The sequence below is a fragment of the Habropoda laboriosa genome, unplaced genomic scaffold, assembly GCF_001263275.1.
Source record: "Habropoda laboriosa isolate 0110345459 unplaced genomic scaffold, ASM126327v1 scaffold70, whole genome shotgun sequence".
Taxonomy (NCBI): domain Eukaryota; kingdom Metazoa; phylum Arthropoda; class Insecta; order Hymenoptera; family Apidae; genus Habropoda; species Habropoda laboriosa.
The window spans coordinates 686,213-706,204 of NW_017100198.1; the positions used below are offsets into that span (position 1 = coordinate 686,213).

Sequence of the window (19,992 nt, forward strand, 5' to 3'; positions counted from 1 at the left end):
TCCAGCAATCTGCAAGAATAAGATCAATTTAATATCGATCGAAGCCCATCGTCGAGCACGAAGATTTCTCATCTAACTCTATCACCAAGCCAGATTCACCCAACTGCGCCGACATCGTAGAATGGTAGAGAGTGAACCTAACTCAAAGCACAATCATAGTACGTATATTCGAATTCATTTTCTGAAGGAGTACATTGTACAAGTGGTGCGCAATTATAAATAACGAACGAAGCGTGTTGTTAGGTGATTTATAAAACAAAAAATTTGAACAGCACACTAAATGTAACTAAGAGAAGTATGGGGTATTTCAAAAACAGATGGCACATAGGAGTGTATTTGAATATTTTCTTTTACGCCGTAGTCGTCTCGAATCGTGAGAAATGTGAAATTTTATGTGAAACAGAAATTCAACGTCGATTTAAATTCGAGCAAAAACGAAAAGAAAATGATTATATCTGTTTCTTTCAGAGTGTGATGTAAAAGACGAGCGGCTAAACGGCTGTGGCTCTAAGGATCTTGAACTTGCCCGTACGTAAAAATTCACAGCAAAACCATAAGTATCAAGCTTTTCACAGATCACCTAAACGATCATCCTAATTTTCTGTGTAACAGGTATTGGAACAAAGGGCAAGACCCTAGATCCAGAGAAAGGATCCTTCGTTAAAGCAGATTTCGAGAAGGCCATTGAACTTACCGGTAAGAAGTCTGTCCGTTCATTTATCTTTACGCGAGTATTTTTCTACTTGCGCGGAATTAAAACATTATGGAAATTATTTACAACATTATAAAATGTTTCGTTTCAACGGAGTTTACGCTTTTTCAAAATGAACGAAAACAGCGGGAACTTTCAGGATGGCCTTCTTATGTTTTTCTTTTCAATCCTTCTTATTTCTGCAGACTATGGCAAATTCCATTACTTCCTCCTCACGGTATGTGGCTTCGTCAGCACTAGCGAGGAGATGGACGTAATCTCTATGTCCTTCATCCTACCTAGTGCACAATGTGACCTGAAACTCGACACCCAAGCCAAGGGATGGCTCAATTCGATCATCTTCATTGGCATGATGGCAGGCGCGTACGCCTGGGGCTCTGTCGCGGATGCCCTGGGTCGTCGGAAGGTTCTCATCGCCATCTCCTTCACGAACGCCCTTTGTATCGTCGCCTCCAGCTTCAGCCAGTCCTATGAACTTTTCATGTTCTTCCGTTTTCTCAATGGCGCCGCGTGAGTAAATAGATCAGAAGGATTTTTTCACGCAATTCAATTACCACCGTTCACTTTCTACGCTGTGTTTCATTTCAATGCGTTACATTCGTAGTTAAGAATGCGAGTATTCACATTCACCGATGAATATTTAAATTTATTCGATGAATACATCAATTTAGATGTTTTAATTAGAATGCTATGCGTCATTAAGTGTTTCGTAAAAAAAGAAAAACTGGTAGCTAATTATTGAAAAGTGCGTTCGTTTTACGGTTACAATTGAACCATGAGGACTACGTGCCATGTCGAAATATTGTTTACTTGTGTAACACGTAATTAGGTCACTAACTATAACAAACTAATTGTAACGAACTATATCAAAATTATATTTCCCTCGTATGTATACGTACACGAGTTCATTGTCACGCCAACTATTTTTATTACTTAAAAATATATGAGTTTACTGGTTGCGTTCATAGTGTTCCGTTAACGCATATAGAGTCTATCGTTCTCAAAGGGTTAATAATAGCAAAATAAAAACTGTATATTTTTTGCAAAAAGTTTATACGCTTTTGATAATTTCAATTCTAATATCATTTAATGAATGTATTACAATTTTTTCTTTTTTTTGAACAATTTTTATTAATAAAAAGGTTAGGATTTATTTTATTACACATTTTTTTTACTATTTTATCGTACATTTTCAGCCTCGGAGGTAGCGGACCTGTCATCTGGTCTTACTTCGCTGAGTTCCAGCCAAAGTCGAAGCGAGGCTCGATGCTGTCGTTCATGGCTGCCTTCTGGACCCTTGGGAACCTTTTTGTTGCTGGTAAATTTGCACTTTCCCCCTTTTTTTTTTAACGTACAGTATTACAATAGTAACGTGCATTTTCCTTTTATTCATATTTCTACCGCTTTTAAAACTATCCGAAAATATCCTCGGATTAAATTAGTCCTATCTAGAGTAGAAATATCCTCGAATTAAACAATTTCCTTCTTTCATTTGAACCTTTTTAATACTTCGAACTTCTTATTCGTACGTATGGATATCTTTAATATGCATGCGTTGTTATTTTTCCTTTTAGGTTTAGCATGGTCGATCATCCCTAACGACATTGGTGTCGCAAGTTCATCGTTCACGTATAATTCTTGGCGCTGAATCCCCTAAATACCTCTTGTCCTGCGGAAGATACGAAGAGGCGCTTGATATCTTCCGTGGTATTTATGCCATTAACACTGGCAAACCGCGTGACACTTACACGGTAAATATTTGCACTTTATTATTTATTATTATTCAAATATTTAGCATTATTTACAATATTTGTATTAATTATTAATCAACGCTGAAATTATTAAGACTGGAGATTCCCTATTTTTCATACGATCGTCCGTTTTCTGCTCAACAGTTTAACAATATTGTAAATTCATGAGACCAATGTAAAAAATTAGGCCTTAGAAAAGTTTCTTTGCTAATGATAAAAAAAAAGAAAAAAAGAAAAGTGAATTTCCAACGATTCTGATACAGGTGAAAGAATTAATTCTGGACGACATCCAAGGACCGGAACCAACAAAGGATGGCATCGAAAAGAATAAATGCAAAACAATGCTTAGCGATATTGTAGACAATAGTAAACAACTTTTCATCACACCAATACTTCGTTTCACCATCATCTCGATCATCATCAATTTCACCTTCCACATCGGTTATTACGGTCTGATGATGTGGTTCCCCGAGTTGTTCAATCGTTTCGATGAATTTCATCGCGATCATCCCGGTGAAGTAGCTTCGATATGCGAAGTGACCGAATACGTTGTTAAAAAGGGCTCTCACAATGTCGAGAACCTATGTTCGGACAAAATCGGCTCTTCCGTTTTTATGGAATCGCTGATCACCGTAGCGTCCGCCATTCCCGCGAATATTGTCGCTGTACTAGGAATGGATCGTCTTGGTCGTAAATTCTTTCTGGGTAAGTCGACAATACTTTGTACGATTTCACGTTTATTATAATATTTGTTTAAATGGACATGTTTCATCGTTAAATAAACACGAGAGAATGTTCGATATTTGTTTTTTTTTTTCGTTAAAAATCGATTGGAATTTGCCAAGTGGAAATTTACAAACTCTTTCAATATTCTACGCTTTAACGTTTGAAAAATTACACGACGTATGATTTTTTTCAATTATAAACTATAAATTCATATAAATTTTAAATTCGACAACAACGCCATTTACGATCATTTTTCTGTACGATAAATATGCTGATAAATAAAATATTTCAACGTTTATCGGACTGTATGAAACTTTGCCAATAAAAGTACATAGAAAATTCAATTTTTCATTGTAATCCAATTAGGACATCTTTCATTTATTTGCAGTGTTTAGTACACTTTCGTCGGGGCTGTGTTCAATCGGATTGTACTTCGTGTACAACAAGCACCACAATTTGATCGTTTCGGCAATCTTTAGCGGTGTGATAAGCTGCGGTAACGCAGCCTTAGACTGTTTGATAACCGAGGTTTTCCCCACGCATCTTCGCGCGACAGGAATCGCTATTTCCATGGTCGCAGCGCGTCTCGGTGGTATCATTGGAAACATTGTAATAGCTCAACTTCTGGACATGTATTGTCCAGCGCCAACTTTCATCGTTGCTGCTCTTCTAATTGGTAGAGTTTTCAATAAATACAATATGTTTCGAAACTACAGTTTATTTAAAAAAGTTTTTTGTTTTTTTTACATTGGATTTAATTTTATTAAAATTTCATAAATTATTTCGATTTTGCAGGTGGAGGATTATTGTGCTTATTTTTACCAAATACAACACGGGAACCACTTTCTTGACACCAGTGGAGAATTACATCAGACCTAACGAATCGATGTACAGTCATAATAGCATCAATTAATCTGATAAACTTACAACGTCTCAAAACAGCACATTGTACGCTCATACATTTTTTCACATTTAATTCATAAAACGGTTCATTATAAACAACGTGTGTCACTACGGTCGAGCTCCACATTCCTATTTTACATATCAAGTTCGAAAGGCAATAAACAATGTAGTATTAACAATTAGAATTCGTAGTAGATAGTAGAGGATATTTTCGAGAATAAATGAGATACGAATGTGAATTCGTATGGCATTATCTTTATAAGAAAACACAAAGGTATCGCGTAACTTCTATGTATTTTCGAGTATTAGATATTCGATAGAATGTCCCAATCCTTAAACCGCGTGTGAATTTTATGTACTGAAGCTAAACGTAAAATGTAGATACGGCATTTATAGACAGTTCACTCCTAAATATTTGTAACATTTTTGCTATGTACTTTTATATCTTCTGTCGTTCGTTCATACTCCAGACAGAGCCATCACTGTTGAATGTTGTGTACCCTTCCCTTATATACTTGTAAGATAAGATGTAACAGTTGCAAGATATTTGAAATGTAAAACAAAAATATAACAATGAAAGAAAAAGTAAAATTTTCTCTAAGGAAACGTAAATTAAGTTTTCTGGTTTAAAACGTATCTATCATCCTCCTGAATTTTTAATTTCGATTTGATCATTGCTCAATTTAAATATATGAAACTTTCTTAAAAATTGTTATATAAACATGTTATAGTTCCAAATTTTAAATGTTCAATATTATGAATTTGAATCTCAACATAAAATTATCTTAAGCATGATTTCCTTATACTTTTGTTAAAAACAGTATACATGATAATGGGAAAGGATAGAAATGAAGTAGAAAAATTAAAGAACAGTGTAGTCTTCATTTTCACAGTACATTCCATATCTAGCTAGAATTTAAAATAATTCTTTTGATCTCTCCTTTTCCTTAGCAAGCTTCTTACTGAGTTTCTTTTTTGAGGGCTCTTCTTCTGGGCTCTTTATTACAAAATCTTCTTTCTCAGTCAAAATTACCTCAATATGGCATGGTGAACTCATGTAAGCTATGAACATGAAAAACATTTAATTGGATTACCAATAAAATTGTCAAATTCTTATACTTTAAGTGACAATAAACAGATACTAACGGTTAATGCGACCATGAGCTCTGTAGGTCCTTCTGCGTAAACAAGGAGCATCATTTACTTGAATATGATTAATTACAAGGCGGTCAAGATCTAGCCCTCTAACATCAGCATTACTTTCAGCATTTTTTAAGAGCTGAAGCAAAAATTCTGCTGATTTCTTCGGCCAACGACCTGAATTAAAGCATGAGAAATAACCACAAATATAGTTGTCAAATTCCAGTAACATTAAATAAACACATAGATAATAAGTTATTAAATTCTTATTTCAACTTACCTTGTGTGGTACCGAACTGTTTTGCTTGAGCACACCTCCCAACACCACCGTTAAATCTACGGAATGGTACACACTCCTTGTGTTCGATGACATTCTTCAAATATCTCTGTGCCCTCCGTAAGGGCATATTCTTGATAGCACGTGCTGTTTCATGAGTGTTCTGGAATACACAACAAAACCAAACAATCACATATTTTACAGAATTAAGCGAACTATCACAACGTGTTTTGTAAACACAACCATCGATAACTTTGAGGTTAGATCATCCAATGTAGTCATTCCTTTATTTACCTTGAAATGCACTCGTAGATTAGAGCCTCGTGCTTTGCACGATTTGGTCGCGTTTACCGGTTCGTGCGAGTAACGTCCCATTGCGATCTGGAATCACAGAAATTGAGTGACAATTTTTCACATCGGCATCTTGCAATATCGTAGCTCTATCTGCCACCACGCACATTTTAGAATTTGACAATCGTCATTAGATAAATATTTATTTCTCACTTTTCCAACAAAACGATAACTTGGTGTCACGTATATAGATACCACATAGTTTCAAGGGGATTATCGATATAAAATCGAAGATGTAAGCAGATGAGAAAATTGCTACGACTCAGGCCATACGTACCTCTTAACAGCACGATTTTAAAGGAAAAGACGTCATGCGTACACTAGAAAGAGACTTCCTGTAAAATTCAAGATGCCAACTTAAATCGTTTTCGACAAAAAAAAACACGAATAACACCGTTTATTTTGTTTTAGTAAAATATTAAAATCAGGATTTGTGTAAATTAGATTATAATTCTAATATACAATTTTTTAAAAATTTTTAGCTATTTTTGAAGATTGTAAGTGGTTTTAAATAGAATCGATGTTTCAATAGTTTAATTCTTGACTTTAGACATTAATCATGTTTTAAGTAATGTCTACTTTATAGTTAATAGTTAATTGCTTGTCTAATATAATAAAATAATATCAATTTGATAATATTGAGAAGTTGACTCATAGTTAATGTATTATAATAATACGTAGAGTTATGCAATTCTTGAGAAAATCTATTCCTAGGAACATTTAAAACGAATAGTGTACGTGAGTTTGTCGTTGTCCCGGGAAGATTCATATAACCTCTTCTTATTTGCACAATATTTCCAAAAAATATGCATATTTGTGCCATTTGTGTGGTCGTTGTTGCTAAATTAACGATTCTTTGAGACGACGTATTCGTTTTTACGTAATTTATAAAAAGGTGCATTCCGACGAGGAATTTGACAGTTCGAAGCTTGACAGTTTGGCTTTAACAACATTCTGAGTTCAGGCTACTCCTTCTCAATTTTCGAACGAAATTCACAATGAGAACGATTTCAATAATCGTATATCTACAGTGACTTAAACGCATATAATTAGAAAGAATAAAACATTTTTAACTAAATAAATCTTCAATTGATTAAATAAGTGTATTTTATTTCCAAAAACGTTATTGATAAGTGAAATATTTGTGTGTAAAAATTGTGCATTAAAGGCGATTGTTTAACTTTTCAATCCAAATGTCAAAAAACAAATTAAATTTAACACTACCTCCTGGCTCAATAGAACCAGTTCCAGCTGTATCACCATCACCACCAGTACCACCGTTACCTATTTATTCTGAACCACCAGTAATTCCAGAGTAATTAAATTTTCTTCAACGTTTAAATGAAAACAATATTTGTATTCACTTGTTAATTTTGATTTGTTACATTTATAGCGGAGTTATGGGAAAAATGAGTATAGATGCTATTCAAGAAAGGTTAGAAGAATTAGAAATGGATGAAGAACAAAGAAAAAGGCTAGAAAGCTTCTTAGGTCAAAAAGAAAAAGTTGGAGAATTATGTGATGAGGACTTTGAAAAACTTGGTGAACTTGGTGCTGGCAATGGTGGTGTTGTTATGAAAGTTAGGCACAAAAAATATGGACTTATAATGGCAAGAAAGGTGTGGCTCATATTCATTGCATTTACTCATGTTAACTTGATAATTGATGTATTAAAATAAAATAATCATAATAATTTTTATATTTCAGCTAATACATTTAGAAGTTAAACCTGCTATTAAGAAACAAATAATTAGAGAACTGAAAGTTCTTCACGAGTGTAACTTTGCACATATAGTTGGATTCTATGGTGCATTCTATAGGCATGTCTTCACATCTAAAATGATAATTATCCATTAAACTAATGTGTTTACTGTAAATGTTAATGCTATTTTATTTATTACAGTGATGGAGAAATTAGTATATGTATGGAATATATGGATGGTGGATCTTTAGATTTAATATTGAAAAAAGCTGGTAGAATTCCAGAACCTATACTAAGCACAATTACTTCTGCAGTGAGTATTAAGAAACTAATGTACTATGTTATAACTATAAATACCAACTTGCAATTAATAACTACAAAACACAGTATTATCAACTGGAGGAATAAAATGTTAGGTGTGGTGGTAGGTATAAAATATAGATAAATGTTTAGTAATAAGTTTCCTGTTCTATAATTCCACCAGGATATTTACGAATACATAGCCTCCTTAGTTCATCATATATCCAAAGAAATGCACCAAGTGGTAAACTTGGCCAATACCAATAAGAGCTTAAAGGCATAGTTTTAAAAACGTTCTCAGTTCCTGGTACATACAACAAGATACCAGTTAAAACAATTTCAAAGATAAAAGAAAAATTTAAAAACCAGTTGTCCATTCCTTGTCGCAAGATCGAGTTAACTCTCGTTTTACACATCACTAAATCTATAAGTTGAGTTATAACAATAGCTAGGAAGTATCCAGTGCGAGCTTCGTTCAATAAATCCATCCTGTTATCATAGGTCCATGTTTGACCATAAGAGTCTTGTAAGTCATTGATTGATTTGTTTTCCCAATCTAGCCTTAAACCTATCAGGCGATCAGGTAGAAATCCGTGTAACATAAGAATCAAAAAGTACGTGTAAAATGCAGCCAAAGACTGAGTCATTCCGATTTGACCGTAGGCGACGGATATTAAACGTTTGTTTACAAGCTTATCATACTGCGGATTTCTTGGTGCACGGTGCATGATATCAGATTCTGCTTTCTCATATGCCAGCGCTATTGCTGGAAGCAAATCGGTTCCAATGTCTACACAGAGAATCATCTCAAGTATAAAGGGCAAAGGAATGCCAAATAAAAGGCTACTCAACATGGGCAACATCTCAGGCACACTAGAAGTTAATGTATAAACAATGGATTTCTTAAGATTGTCAAATATTAGTCTACCTTCTTCAATCCCAGTTACAATGGATGCAAAATTATCATCCATGAGAATCATGTCAGCCGCGTTCTTTGCCACATCAGAACCAGTAATACCCATGGCCACTCCAATATCTGCTTTTCTTAACGCTGGTGAATCATTCACACCATCGCCAGTTACCGCAACGATTTCACCCAACCTCTGGCAACTTTCCACGATGAATAACTTCTGTTGCGGAGACGTTCTTGCGAAAACGATTTCCTCGTATTTACGTATAAGCTTATCCAGCTCCATGTCATCCATATTTCTTAACTCGTTACCAGTAATAATTGTCGCGTGTGTTTCTGCCTCAGTTATCTGTGAGTACGATTTGTTCTGTATTATCGCCTGCTCGTATCTGGTCTCGTGTCCTTCGCTTATTATACCAACTTTCTTCGCTATTGCCATCGCAGTTACCGGATGGTCGCCCGTTACCATGATTACTTTAATGCCAGCTGTGCGACATTTTTTCACAGCATCAGGCACAGCTGCTCTCGGCGGGTCTAGGAGACTTATTAATCCAACGAATCTATAGCCTTCTGTTGGAAAGTTGCGAGATTCAGTGTTGAATTCGTAATCTGGACCGTACGTAGAGCTTGGTAAGTGAAGATCGCAATAGGCCAGCACACGTTCTCCTATGTAGCCTAATTCTGCACAGGCTCGTCGGGTTGTTGTATGATCCAACGGTGTCATCTCTTCCGTTTCCCCTTCAGTGGTTAGTATCTTAGTGCAATTCTCCAGAATCACCTCTGGAGCACCCTTCAAGATCATAATGTACCCGTCCTCGTCTTCGTGTATCGACATCTGATACTTAGTTACAGAACTGAACGGTATTTCTGCAACTTTTGGGTGCTCTTCTCGAAATTCTTCTGTTGGATGTATGTGATCACAAAATTTTAGGATACCCGTTTCAGAAGCATCTCCAATTATCTCTCTTTCATCGATCGGTTTTAATAAAATGGATACCGTGGTAAACTCAGCTCGTAAACAAAGAGTAGCACACTTTATCATCGTTGTAAAGGCTGGTTTCTCCATTAATAGATTCAGCTCGACTCCTAGCCTCTGGCCAGGCGGGAAATTATATCTGGTGTGCCCGAACCATAAATTGGATACGCTCATTTTGTTCTGCGTCAGAGTTCCCGTTTTATCTGAACAAATTGTAGACGTTGATCCCAACGTCTCAACTGCTTCCAAATTTTTCACTAAGCAATTCTTACTCGCCATCTTCTGGGCTGTTAGTGTCAAGCTTGTGGTAACAGTTACCAGTAGAACTTCCGGCACGTTGGCTATCACGATGCCAAGTAGATAAGTGAACGCTTTTAGTATATTGGGATCAATTATCAGCGACAACCCAAAGAATAATACCCCGAATAATACGGCGACTATTGTGATTATTTGAACAAAGTGTTTGATTTCTTTTGCTATCGGCGTTTCAGATTTTTCGAGCTGCGACGTGAGACCTGCTAATCGTCCAATCATTGTTTCATCGCCCGTTGCGATCACTATTCCCCGACCTTCTCCATCCACGGCAAACGAAGAGAAAAAAGCAATGTTGGAGGTTTCTAAAGGATTTTCGTCGGTAGGATAGTTAGTTCGGGTTACCGGTTCGCTCTCGCCGGTGATACTCGAGTTCTCGACCCTGAGTTCACGGCACTCGATGATTCTGATGTCGGCTGGTATCTTGTCGCCGTTTCTAATTTCTACCAAATCACCTGGAACCAAATCTTCGGTTGCCACGCGCAGCTTCACGCCGTTTCGTATCACTGTCGCGAATGTCGGTACCATTTTTCTGAAAGATTCCATTACCTGCAAATAATCATGATAGAAAACATGTATATACGATGTTATTTTTCGCTAGAACGGTTCATCTAAAAATATCTTCATCGATTTCAGTCCTTTAGCTATATAAGGCGTATGTATATCAATCTTCTGAACTTATTAATCGTACGTATGTACATGAAATTCATTTTCTTTACCTAAACAATTGGTTTATTCTTTTCTCGATAAAAATCTTACACTGTTATGATTATCATAACCATTTTAAATTAAATTACTGTACAGTGTTTCTAATATATAATGTATAGAATCAAAGAATAGTAAGTTACATATTATATGAACAACGAAGTTTGCAAATATGTTCAGTATATGATTTCAATTTTCAAATATATATGTATAACTCTTTGATATTAGACGAATGTCATACTAATAGCGATGATAGGCAAAGTGAGAAACGGAATTATGATAGATTTGTAATTCGTTTACCTTCGTATTCTTGCTCTCTTGTATGTAAGCGGAAAAGCCTGAAATCAGGCAAATTAGCGTAATAATAATTCCCAACCACTCTATGCCACCGCCTGTACCTTCCATCAGCATACTAATTCCATACAAAATATAGCACAATATTGAACAGACCCACAGTAGACCAGCGAATCCATGAACCATACATTTTAGTAATTTTATGTATTCCGGAGTTACTTTTGGTGGCGTTAGAGCGTTTGGTCCTACATCAAGGAGAATATCTTTCGCCTGTTCTTCAGTCAAACCGGTAGTCGGGTCGGTGTTCAATTTCTCGCATAATTGTTCCAAAGGGATCACATGGTCATGGGTGATAAACTCTTGTTGGAGATCTATCAGTTCTTCATGTGTAAGCTTCTTTTTCGTTATTTGAGTATGCGACGATTGTACTCGGTGTAGTATTTTAGACGCTGCTCGTATCATATTTTTAATACTTATACAATGCTCAAACGGATATAAGTTGAATCTTGAATTAATACTGTATAAATACAATGTTAAAGAAAATCAGTTCCCTTTAAATATTCAATTTTTTAATGGTTGATATTTTCATGGCCTTCCCGCTCTCGATTCGCCCTGACTTCTCTTCGAAAAGGTTTCGACATTTTTGGATCTTTTAAAAATTCTACTCTATAAATTAACTTTTTTCGAATAATATTAATTTTATTTAAAGGTTCTGAAAGGTTTAAGCTATTTACGGGATAAACATGCGATTATGCACCGAGACGTGAAGCCAAGTAATATTTTGGTAAATAGCGCTGGAGAAATAAAAATTTGCGATTTCGGTGTATCCGGACAGTTAATCGACTCCATGGCTAATTCGTTTGTAGGAACGAGGAGTTATATGTCGGTAAGGAATAACGGTATAATAAATAATTATAACTTATTATTATCATTATTTTTAAAATTTATTTTAAATGTCTACAAGGACCAATAAGATATATTATCATTATATTATTCATTTTCAGCCAGAGAGACTTCAAGGCACTCACTATTCAGTACAGAGTGACATCTGGTCCTTAGGTCTGTCACTTGTAGAAATGGCAATTGGAATGTACCCAATTCCACCTCCAGATGAGAAAACTTTAGCCGCGATATTTAGCACTCCACCAGGTCAACCACCTGCAGAGAGTGCTGCTACTAATAATGCTTCTACTCCAACAACGCAATCCCCTGGACATAGTTAGTTTCCCTTTTTTCACATTTCAATTCGTTAAATATATGTTGTATGAAATGCTTCATTTAATTAATCTATTTTGAAATATTTACGCATATGTTATATTATATTTATACAGCTACAGGTAGCCCAAGACCAATGGCTATATTTGAACTGTTGGATTATATTGTGAATGAACCACCCCCGAAATTACCTGCTGGTATTTTTAGCGATGCTTTCACAGATTTTGTCGATCGTTGCTTGAAGAAAAATCCTGCTGAGAGGGCAGATCTAAAGACGTTAATGGTATGCATTTTGTTTTGTTATGTAATCTAAATGTAATTTGTTATGTAATTTAAATTAAATAGTTCTTAAATTTTCTTTTTTTTTTGGTTTTGAATTATCTTAATCATTAGAACCACGAGTGGATAAAGAAGGCTGAATCCGAAAACGTGGATATCGCTGGTTGGGTATGTCGCACAATGGATTTACAACCGACCACTCCAACCCGTTTAGCGAACGTACAATCCTGAATAAATGTCACTCTTACATACTTGACTACCTATATACGCGTTCAGTACTCTTAAGTAAATTTTCGTTTCTTTTCGTTCGATTTGTGTAAACAGTGGCGTTTATGAATTTCATTTTTCATTTTCTAATATTATAATAATCTGTGAAATGAAGACCTTTCGCGATTTTGAAAACAGACTTACTAATTAGAATTTATTGTATTTTCCTTCTCTTTTTTTTTTTTACAATATTTTATACAACATTGCTCAATCATTCGTTAGTGTTTGAGCGATAGCATTTATTGAGTAAATTGTTAAGGGTATTAAGATAGGTTCCGATATACGTACCACAGATATATTCCTTTTTAACTAACTGTGTTTAGTCATTTACATGTATAAGCTGTTAGCTATTAATCATATCTTGATATATTTTACGTAAGTATCGAATTCTTATTTAGGGCATTAAATTATTTCTAATTATACGCTGTAGTCTGATTTTAAAGTCGCGATAACAATCGTGTCCGATTTAATGAACATGATTGAACGTATCACTTTTAATGTATATACGATATTGCGAAGTACAGAAATCTACATTGACATATTTGCATGAAATACGTCACTGTGCTTGAACTTTATTTCATTTTACACATATTTCGTATCCTTATCTTATGCTTCTGTTGAAAGTATGTAAGATAAACGGTTATCCTTATAAGTTTGACGTTATTGTACACTCATGGGCAAGTTGTATTCCCTATGATGATACTAGGATACATAAATGGACATCGGATCTATCAAGACATAATTTGAAGAAGAAGAGAGAAGTGTTAACTAGAGAACAAGTTACAAGTATAACATTTGTACCTGACATACGTAGAGCATTAATCATACCATCGAAATGAAAAAGACTTTTGTTTTGTCATTACTAAAATATCATACTATTTTTTACAAAATATTGATCCATGATGAAATGCAATTTAAAATTACAGTTAAATAAAATAGTATTTCATATAATTGACATAAACACTGTATTTGCATTATTCTGAAGTAATATGTATTTCGTATAATTGCAATAAAGTGATATAAGATTGTTGCATAAAAGTTGCATGATCGCCAAACTTCATGCAATAAGATTACAAATGATATTTCATTGTAACTTGTGCACTTAAAAGAGTAATTGTGAAATACTATTTTATTGAACATCTGTTAACGTGAAAGTTTCACGTCATAGAAAAATATACTGTAAAACGATAAATATATATACTTTTCTATGTATTTATCTTTTTTTTTTTACGATGTATGTCAAACTGATATATTTTTAAAGATACGTTACTTTATCGTATTATATCGTACATTGCTATCTGCAACGTTACACTTCATAGGTGCAATTGACAACATAACTTTGATGCGTGTCCGTGTTATCACACGATAATGAATATACACAATTGTATGTACTGTATAGTTACGCATTGAGTCTTTCTTGTACAATATTTGTGATCTGTATTTGAAAGATTCAGCCACACGTTTGGCTATCTTCGTATTTACACATATTTCAACAATTAAGTGTAATTAGAAGATGTGAATAATTTTTATTATACCCACAAATAAGCATACTAGTTTAACATAAGGTTTAAATTTCTTGAACCTTTATTCAAACAAATGTTCAATCAAAATATTACAAATGTAGAAATCAACGATCCTTTGTTGCTATAATTCAACAATTGTTTCTCTTAGTCGAACAATATTTATATTGTCCATATTAATAAGCAAATGTTTAATATTGTACAATCTAGTAAACATAGTCGCTTATCATTGTAATGTGCTGATAAAAAATGTCTATATGTACATAGTATAATAATAGTATAAGCATCCTTATTCCGTTATACGTAAATATTATATGTTTCAGTTTCCTCTCATCAGAAGTGCCGCAATCAGAAAGGTTCGTTACATATGTATGAAAGTTATAACTATAGTAAATTTCCTGAGTTATTCACGTTTGCTTAGCCATTACTTTTTTATATACGCGATTGTAAGTGTAGCTGTTAGCCTTTTCCGATTTGGCTTAAAAAAATATCGGAATGTACTGTGAGCGTATTGTGATGTTTGCAAGCACAGTGAGGGTACTCACTTATGTGCCTAAGCGTAAGACGCCCAAGAACTGATCTTTCGTATTATGTTTATATGTCTGATAACAATGTGCGTAATGTTGTTTACTATACCATGATCTTCATGACATATTGTAAACAAAAAAAATGAAATTTTTCGATAGTAGTCTTGTTAAAAAAATGATTTAAGATATATAATAATATACAGTTAAATGATTATATTCACTATGCAGTGAATTTTAACTGTCAAAGGGATGATTACTTCTGGCACTTATTAAAAATGTATGGGTATTTCTTGTTGCAAATTTGTGCATAATAATTGCCGATGTATCGATTCACTGTCTAAATGTTCTAATTATTCAAAGAATAAATTTATCCTACATTGAAGCGTAATCTTCATATGTTGAAACCCAAATATTGAAAAATGAAATGTGCCAACATACATATTTATGAAAATATAAACTTATTTCGTTAAATATAAAGCACTGAACATTGGGTTTTATTAACATTAATTTGAGTGTATATTTTTATTTGTGGAAAAATTTTACATTTTCATGTTGTTTTATGAAAATTTTATGTATTAATCGCCTTGCTATTGTTGTGCTATAAATAACGTGCAACATATGTTAACAATTTGTAAGATTTAAGATCGGTGGAATCAATATAGCGCGCTTCTAAATTAAAACGTCAAGTGACAGCACGGTTTGGTGTAACCGTAATCAGGATTACATATGGCATTACGTTTTAGCGTCCGTACAATAATAAATGGATGACAACTTATGATTAACGTTACTTCAAATATTATAGAACAAACTAAAAATTTCTATTTGTGCCTAACGTATTGTAAACTTACGTGACCAATGCAGATCAATTAGCTAGTCGAATTTTAAGAACGTGGAATTGATACAAAATAAAGTAAACAATAGGATAATAAAAATTGAAGCAGAATATAGGTTGATATCGAAGAACATTATAAGAATTTTCAGGACGTCAGAGCCTGGGCAGGCGCGATGAATACATTATACGGCTCTGATTGATAGTTTGGATTCTAATCTTCTCATATTTCTGTCAATACTAAACACTGATATTAATGAAAACCCGTAAGGGACTGTCACAACAATTATTAATGACTAATTACTGAAGGGACCTAGTGCTTTCAAACGGATATGAGAAAGTTGCTAGAGGTTCATACTGTATTCTTCTATACTAAAAGTTCATAAATTTATCGTAAATAATGAGTTATTAATGATTTTTCATCGGTTGACTTGACTTAGGGCTTAAAAGAAGGAGCTTAGTAGCAGACCGGCCAATAGGAAGCATTTTCTCTCTATCCTTCTCGCACAATAGTGCGTTCTTTGTCTAATACCTCTGTTCACATTCTGTGTTCCTAGTAACGAGCCGTTAGTTCGCGCAGCCAAACACGAGATGGCGTTAGTTTCATTTTTGAAAATTTTCTGTCCTTGTCTATCCCTATATCTATCCTTGTCTACTCTATTGCTATTACTCTAGTGCTGGCCTTGTCTAACTCATTTCTCTAGTGTTTTCTTTGTGTACCGCTATATATTTCTTTGTCTTTATTCGCTATTGCTATCCTCGTCATCTCTATTATATTTAATTGATATTTATAATCAACTTTTTAAAAAAATGCATTGGGTAATAGGTCTATTTGTGGTAATTCTTCGTAATAAATAAACACGTTTTCATAAAACATTTCTATTTATTCAAAATTGACCAATTTTTCTTGTTTTATTTTTACATCTTTATATGCTCTGCTCCATGATCCAAAATGTAAATTTACCATTTCTTCTATTTGTTTTAAATATTTTTCAGTTCTTTTTAGTCTATTTCTGTAATAAAAAAACACTAATAAATGAATATTATAATGTGAAAATATATTTATAATTATTCTTGAATTGCAAAGATATGTACTTGTATGTGTCTGTGGTGGTATTTGGTTCCTTTTCTAAATATATGAAGCTTACATCTATGAGATCATTCAATTGGTAAAGGAGGTCTCTACTAGAGGATCCAAATCTTTTTGTAATTGCTGGAAGTGTATTTTCCAAGCATATTATACAATCTACCCATTGTCCTAAAAATTAAAATTTGTCACATAAAATCCTAGACATTTTTTTAATTCATCTAATGCTTCTTCTGTTCTTCCTGAATTAACACAATCTTGTGCTGCATTATAAAGTTTAATGGCCTGTACTACTTTATTTAAAGGATAAATTTGGGATTTGTCATTACAATCTAAACAATAGGTAGAATCGTTAATACTATGTAATGCACCATTACATTTTAGACATTTTATAGCACCAAAACTTTCCTGTAATTATAATTCTATCGTGAATATGATTATGTTTCAAAATAATTTTGAACTATTATTGTTTTAAATACTTTTAAGAAGACAGTAATTGTATTTATATTTACCAAAAAATATCGTAACCTTGGTAGAGTGCAAGGCTTACACTTACATATAAAGCAATATTGACTTTTTAAAATTGTTTGTCTCTCGTTTGTTTTCATATATCTATAATGTGGACCTAATAATAATGTTACAATAAGAATAAGTTTGTTGATTAACTAAATAAAATATATTTTTAAATCAATTTTACTGTACCATAACAATTGAAAATTTCTTCATGTTTTGCAATATCTCTAGAAGCTTTAACAATAAGATATTGATCCACAAAGCTGAAATTTAATAATAATAACATACTTCATATTGAAATCTATGCATATAAATATATTATACAAATTTTAGAATTACAGTTGGGTTGCATTGGGGTCGCAAGAGTGGTTCGTCATACTTGCGGAAGGATAAATTCCTGTAGCTACAATATTTTGACAATCTTCTTTCATGTACTTGATGAGTGTACTTGATGTTGAAATTGCATGTCCATTACCAATAAGTTGAAGAATATATCGTAAAAGTAAAGAACTTACATAAAGTTGTTTATCATTGTCAGTTAAAATATTAAAACTCGAGTTGAAGGAATTATCCAAAAATTTGTTTACTAAACATTCTTTAAGATTATTTATTTTAAAGAAATTAGTATATTCCAATAAGTAAATAGTAAGCATAATAGCTGTCTGCAAAGGTTATCACTTTATAAATGAAATAAAATTGTTTTTATTTTTCCATGTATATTTCTTTTGCAGTATACATACAATTCCATATGTTGTTAAATCATCCATGGGTAGCTTATCAAAATTAGTTATTAAATTTTGTATTTCATTAAATTTAGTTATGTCTGTTGTAGTAGCACAAGTCAATAAAACTTTTAAAGCTAAATGCCCCATTCCAATTCCTTCCCAAAGTTTCATTTGACTTCCTGGACATTCCCAGCAGTGGTAAGAAGGCCATGCTTCAGTTAAACATTTTTCGTTGCAGTAAAAAGTATTTAAGCATGTTGGACATCTAAAGCAATATATAGGTGTAAATATTTTGGTTCTATGCAAAAATATTTAACAGCAAAATACATATACATATTACTTACGAAATAGGAATGTCTCTGTTTGAACAGTTACAATTTTGGCACAATTCATTTAATGAATCATGATTTAGTAACACAAAAGCTGCAGGTTTTTCTAAAAAAAGAATATCACCTTTTTTAATAAATTCGTTTGCTACTACATATCTCCCTAATTCTTTATTGCATTTTTTATTTATAGTTATTGATGCATGTGGAAAATTAATATTTTCTTTAAATCCAATTTGAGATTTTAATTTCAATAAATCTGTAACACTTTGTGCAACATTTTGTGTACATGGTTTAGTTAATGATACTTCACTTATTTTTTTTTCAATGCTACCTGAAAATTGATAAAATATTTCATTATGTAATATTTATAAATACATAAAACTGTAATTTCAATAAAGTACTATATACCTCTCATAGAAGGTGCAATATAATCAGGATCATGAATTATTTCATGTATTTTAGAAAGCATTTTTTCAGCTAAATGCTGTTTGCCTAATTTCAAATAACATTGCACTGCACGTAAATATAATTTATAATGTAATTCTTTAGGATAATTTAACTTAATTGCTAATTCAATATCTTTTATGCAGTCCTTCTCATTATCAAATGATAGTCATCATATACATATGAAATGCATACAGAAATAAACTTTAATATAGCAACAGAATATATTAAATATATGTATTTAACAGAAATATCAATAATAATTTACTTACATCATATCTATTTAAATAAAATAAAGAAGCAGATCTATTTGCAATTGCAATTGGCAGTTCATTACTGTTTGCTGGAGCATGTTGTAAACATTTTGTGTAGAATTGTATACTTTCAGTAAAATTTTTTGCTTGAAATTCTTTATTTCCCATTGCCTTAAATTTTTGTGCTTTGGCAATAGATTTGGATTCTTTGTTCTCATAACGACTCTCCAACCATCCATACACCAATGTCCTGAATATTTAATTGTATAAAAGTTTAAATAATAAAACGCAAAAATTATGTGAGCAAAATAACAATAAGTGATAGAAAATAATCAAAATTTATATTTTTTTAAACAATTTGAATTAGCTTTAGAAATATTAATTGTTTTCTAATTTAAAAGTTTGCTACTTACATTATATTTTCATTACTCCATAAATGAGACATCAATTCATTTTCACTTTTTGCATGTTCCTTTACAATATACGTTGCTTTTAATTTATGTATAATATCATTAATTTCTAACACATTTAGCCATTCCATTTTATTCTAAAGAATGCAAGTACTTTACTGTTGGCAGCTAGGAAGATGACAGTCAAGCCGTTACAAGGGCAAGGGGAAACTCGGTTTGGTCTACTGTCCCCACTCTTGATATCAAGTAGTACAATTTCAATTGACCACAGTATGCGACGAAAATCTTAGGTTAGATTATCTGATATATAAAAATGTCAATATATTTAATATGTATATTATTATTGTTAACATTACATTGAGGAGTACATAATGGTTTTAAAATATAATTTACATAAAAATCGTAAACTTTCTAGCAATTATCTTATTCTTCATAAATCGTAATCGTTCGAGCAATTGCATTATTTATGACACAGCCGCTTCTTATTGAAAAACGAGTTAGTAAAAAAAATTCATTTCTTTAATAAAAAATTTT

The 19,992-nt window shown here is 32.8% G+C and overlaps 4 protein-coding genes across 5 annotated transcripts; 2 read left to right on the plus strand and 2 right to left on the minus strand.

The window, feature by feature from the left end:
• Positions 1 to 6: 6 nt before the first annotated feature.
• Positions 7 to 4,622, plus strand: LOC108570360 (synaptic vesicle glycoprotein 2B-like). The gene is given in 10 exon segments (XM_017932210.1): positions 7 to 158; positions 469 to 528; positions 613 to 696; positions 898 to 1,222; positions 1,909 to 2,030; positions 2,287 to 2,360; positions 2,362 to 2,463; positions 2,727 to 3,168; positions 3,578 to 3,865; positions 3,985 to 4,622. Coding segments are annotated over 10 exon segments (1,590 nt in total). The 5' UTR covers positions 7 to 121; the 3' UTR covers positions 4,041 to 4,622.
• A 372-nt stretch (positions 4,623 to 4,994) lies between these two features.
• Positions 4,995 to 6,155, minus strand: LOC108570365 (60S ribosomal protein L17). 2 transcript variants are annotated; one of them, XM_017932219.1, is made up of 5 exons: positions 6,138 to 6,155; positions 5,804 to 5,890; positions 5,513 to 5,672; positions 5,239 to 5,409; positions 4,995 to 5,154 (listed from the first exon to the last, which is right to left on the minus strand). In XM_017932219.1, exons 2-5 carry the CDS (start codon positions 5,882 to 5,884, stop codon positions 5,009 to 5,011), a joined length of 558 nt encoding a protein of 185 aa, XP_017787708.1. In that variant the 5' UTR covers positions 5,885 to 5,890; positions 6,138 to 6,155; the 3' UTR covers positions 4,995 to 5,008. The 2 variants fall into 2 exon arrangements, with proteins under 2 accessions (XP_017787708.1, XP_017787707.1); XM_017932218.1 differs by lacking the exon at positions 6,138 to 6,155 and adding an exon at positions 5,968 to 6,135.
• Positions 6,156 to 6,949: 794 nt separating this feature from the next.
• On the plus strand, positions 6,950 to 12,784 carry LOC108570362 (dual specificity mitogen-activated protein kinase kinase dSOR1). Its single transcript, XM_017932215.1, has 8 exons — positions 6,950 to 7,175; positions 7,254 to 7,479; positions 7,568 to 7,680; positions 7,764 to 7,875; positions 11,769 to 11,945; positions 12,064 to 12,277; positions 12,391 to 12,557; positions 12,668 to 12,784. Exons 1-8 carry the CDS (start codon positions 7,054 to 7,056, stop codon positions 12,782 to 12,784), a joined length of 1,248 nt encoding a protein of 415 aa, XP_017787704.1. The 5' UTR covers positions 6,950 to 7,053.
• Positions 12,785 to 16,600: 3,816 nt separating this feature from the next.
• Positions 16,601 to 19,589, minus strand: LOC108570347 (SET and MYND domain-containing protein 4-like; the record flags this gene model as incomplete). Its single annotated transcript, XM_017932188.1, has 11 exons — positions 19,462 to 19,589; positions 19,067 to 19,298; positions 18,759 to 18,942; positions 18,366 to 18,681; positions 18,037 to 18,286; positions 17,636 to 17,958; positions 17,486 to 17,559; positions 17,296 to 17,408; positions 16,987 to 17,191; positions 16,792 to 16,954; positions 16,601 to 16,709 (listed from the first exon to the last, which is right to left on the minus strand). Coding segments are annotated over exons 1-11 (2,097 nt in total), but the record flags the coding sequence as incomplete, so codon positions are not given.
• Between the last annotated feature and the right edge of the window lie 403 nt (positions 19,590 to 19,992).

Bases quoted from the DNA above. Each gene is read 5' to 3' on its own strand.
- LOC108570365 (XM_017932219.1), bottom strand. From the start codon at position 5,884: ATGGGACGTTACTCGCACGAACCGGTAAACGCGACCAAATCGTGCAAA. The intron at 5,410-5,512 runs GTAAGTTGAAAT...GCTTTAATTCAG, and splicing joins ACAGTTCGGTACCACACAAG to GTCGTTGGCCGAAGAAATCA. The intron at 5,155-5,238 runs GTTAGTATCTGT...TCATGTTCATAG, and splicing joins AGCTCATGGTCGCATTAACC to CTTACATGAGTTCACCATGC.
- LOC108570362 (XM_017932215.1), top strand. From the start codon at position 7,054: ATGTCAAAAAACAAATTAAATTTAACACTACCTCCTGGCTCAATAGAA. The intron at 7,176-7,253 runs GTAATTAAATTT...TTACATTTATAG, and splicing joins GAACCACCAGTAATTCCAGA to CGGAGTTATGGGAAAAATGA. The intron at 7,876-11,768 runs GTGAGTATTAAG...TTTTATTTAAAG, and splicing joins TAAGCACAATTACTTCTGCA to GTTCTGAAAGGTTTAAGCTA.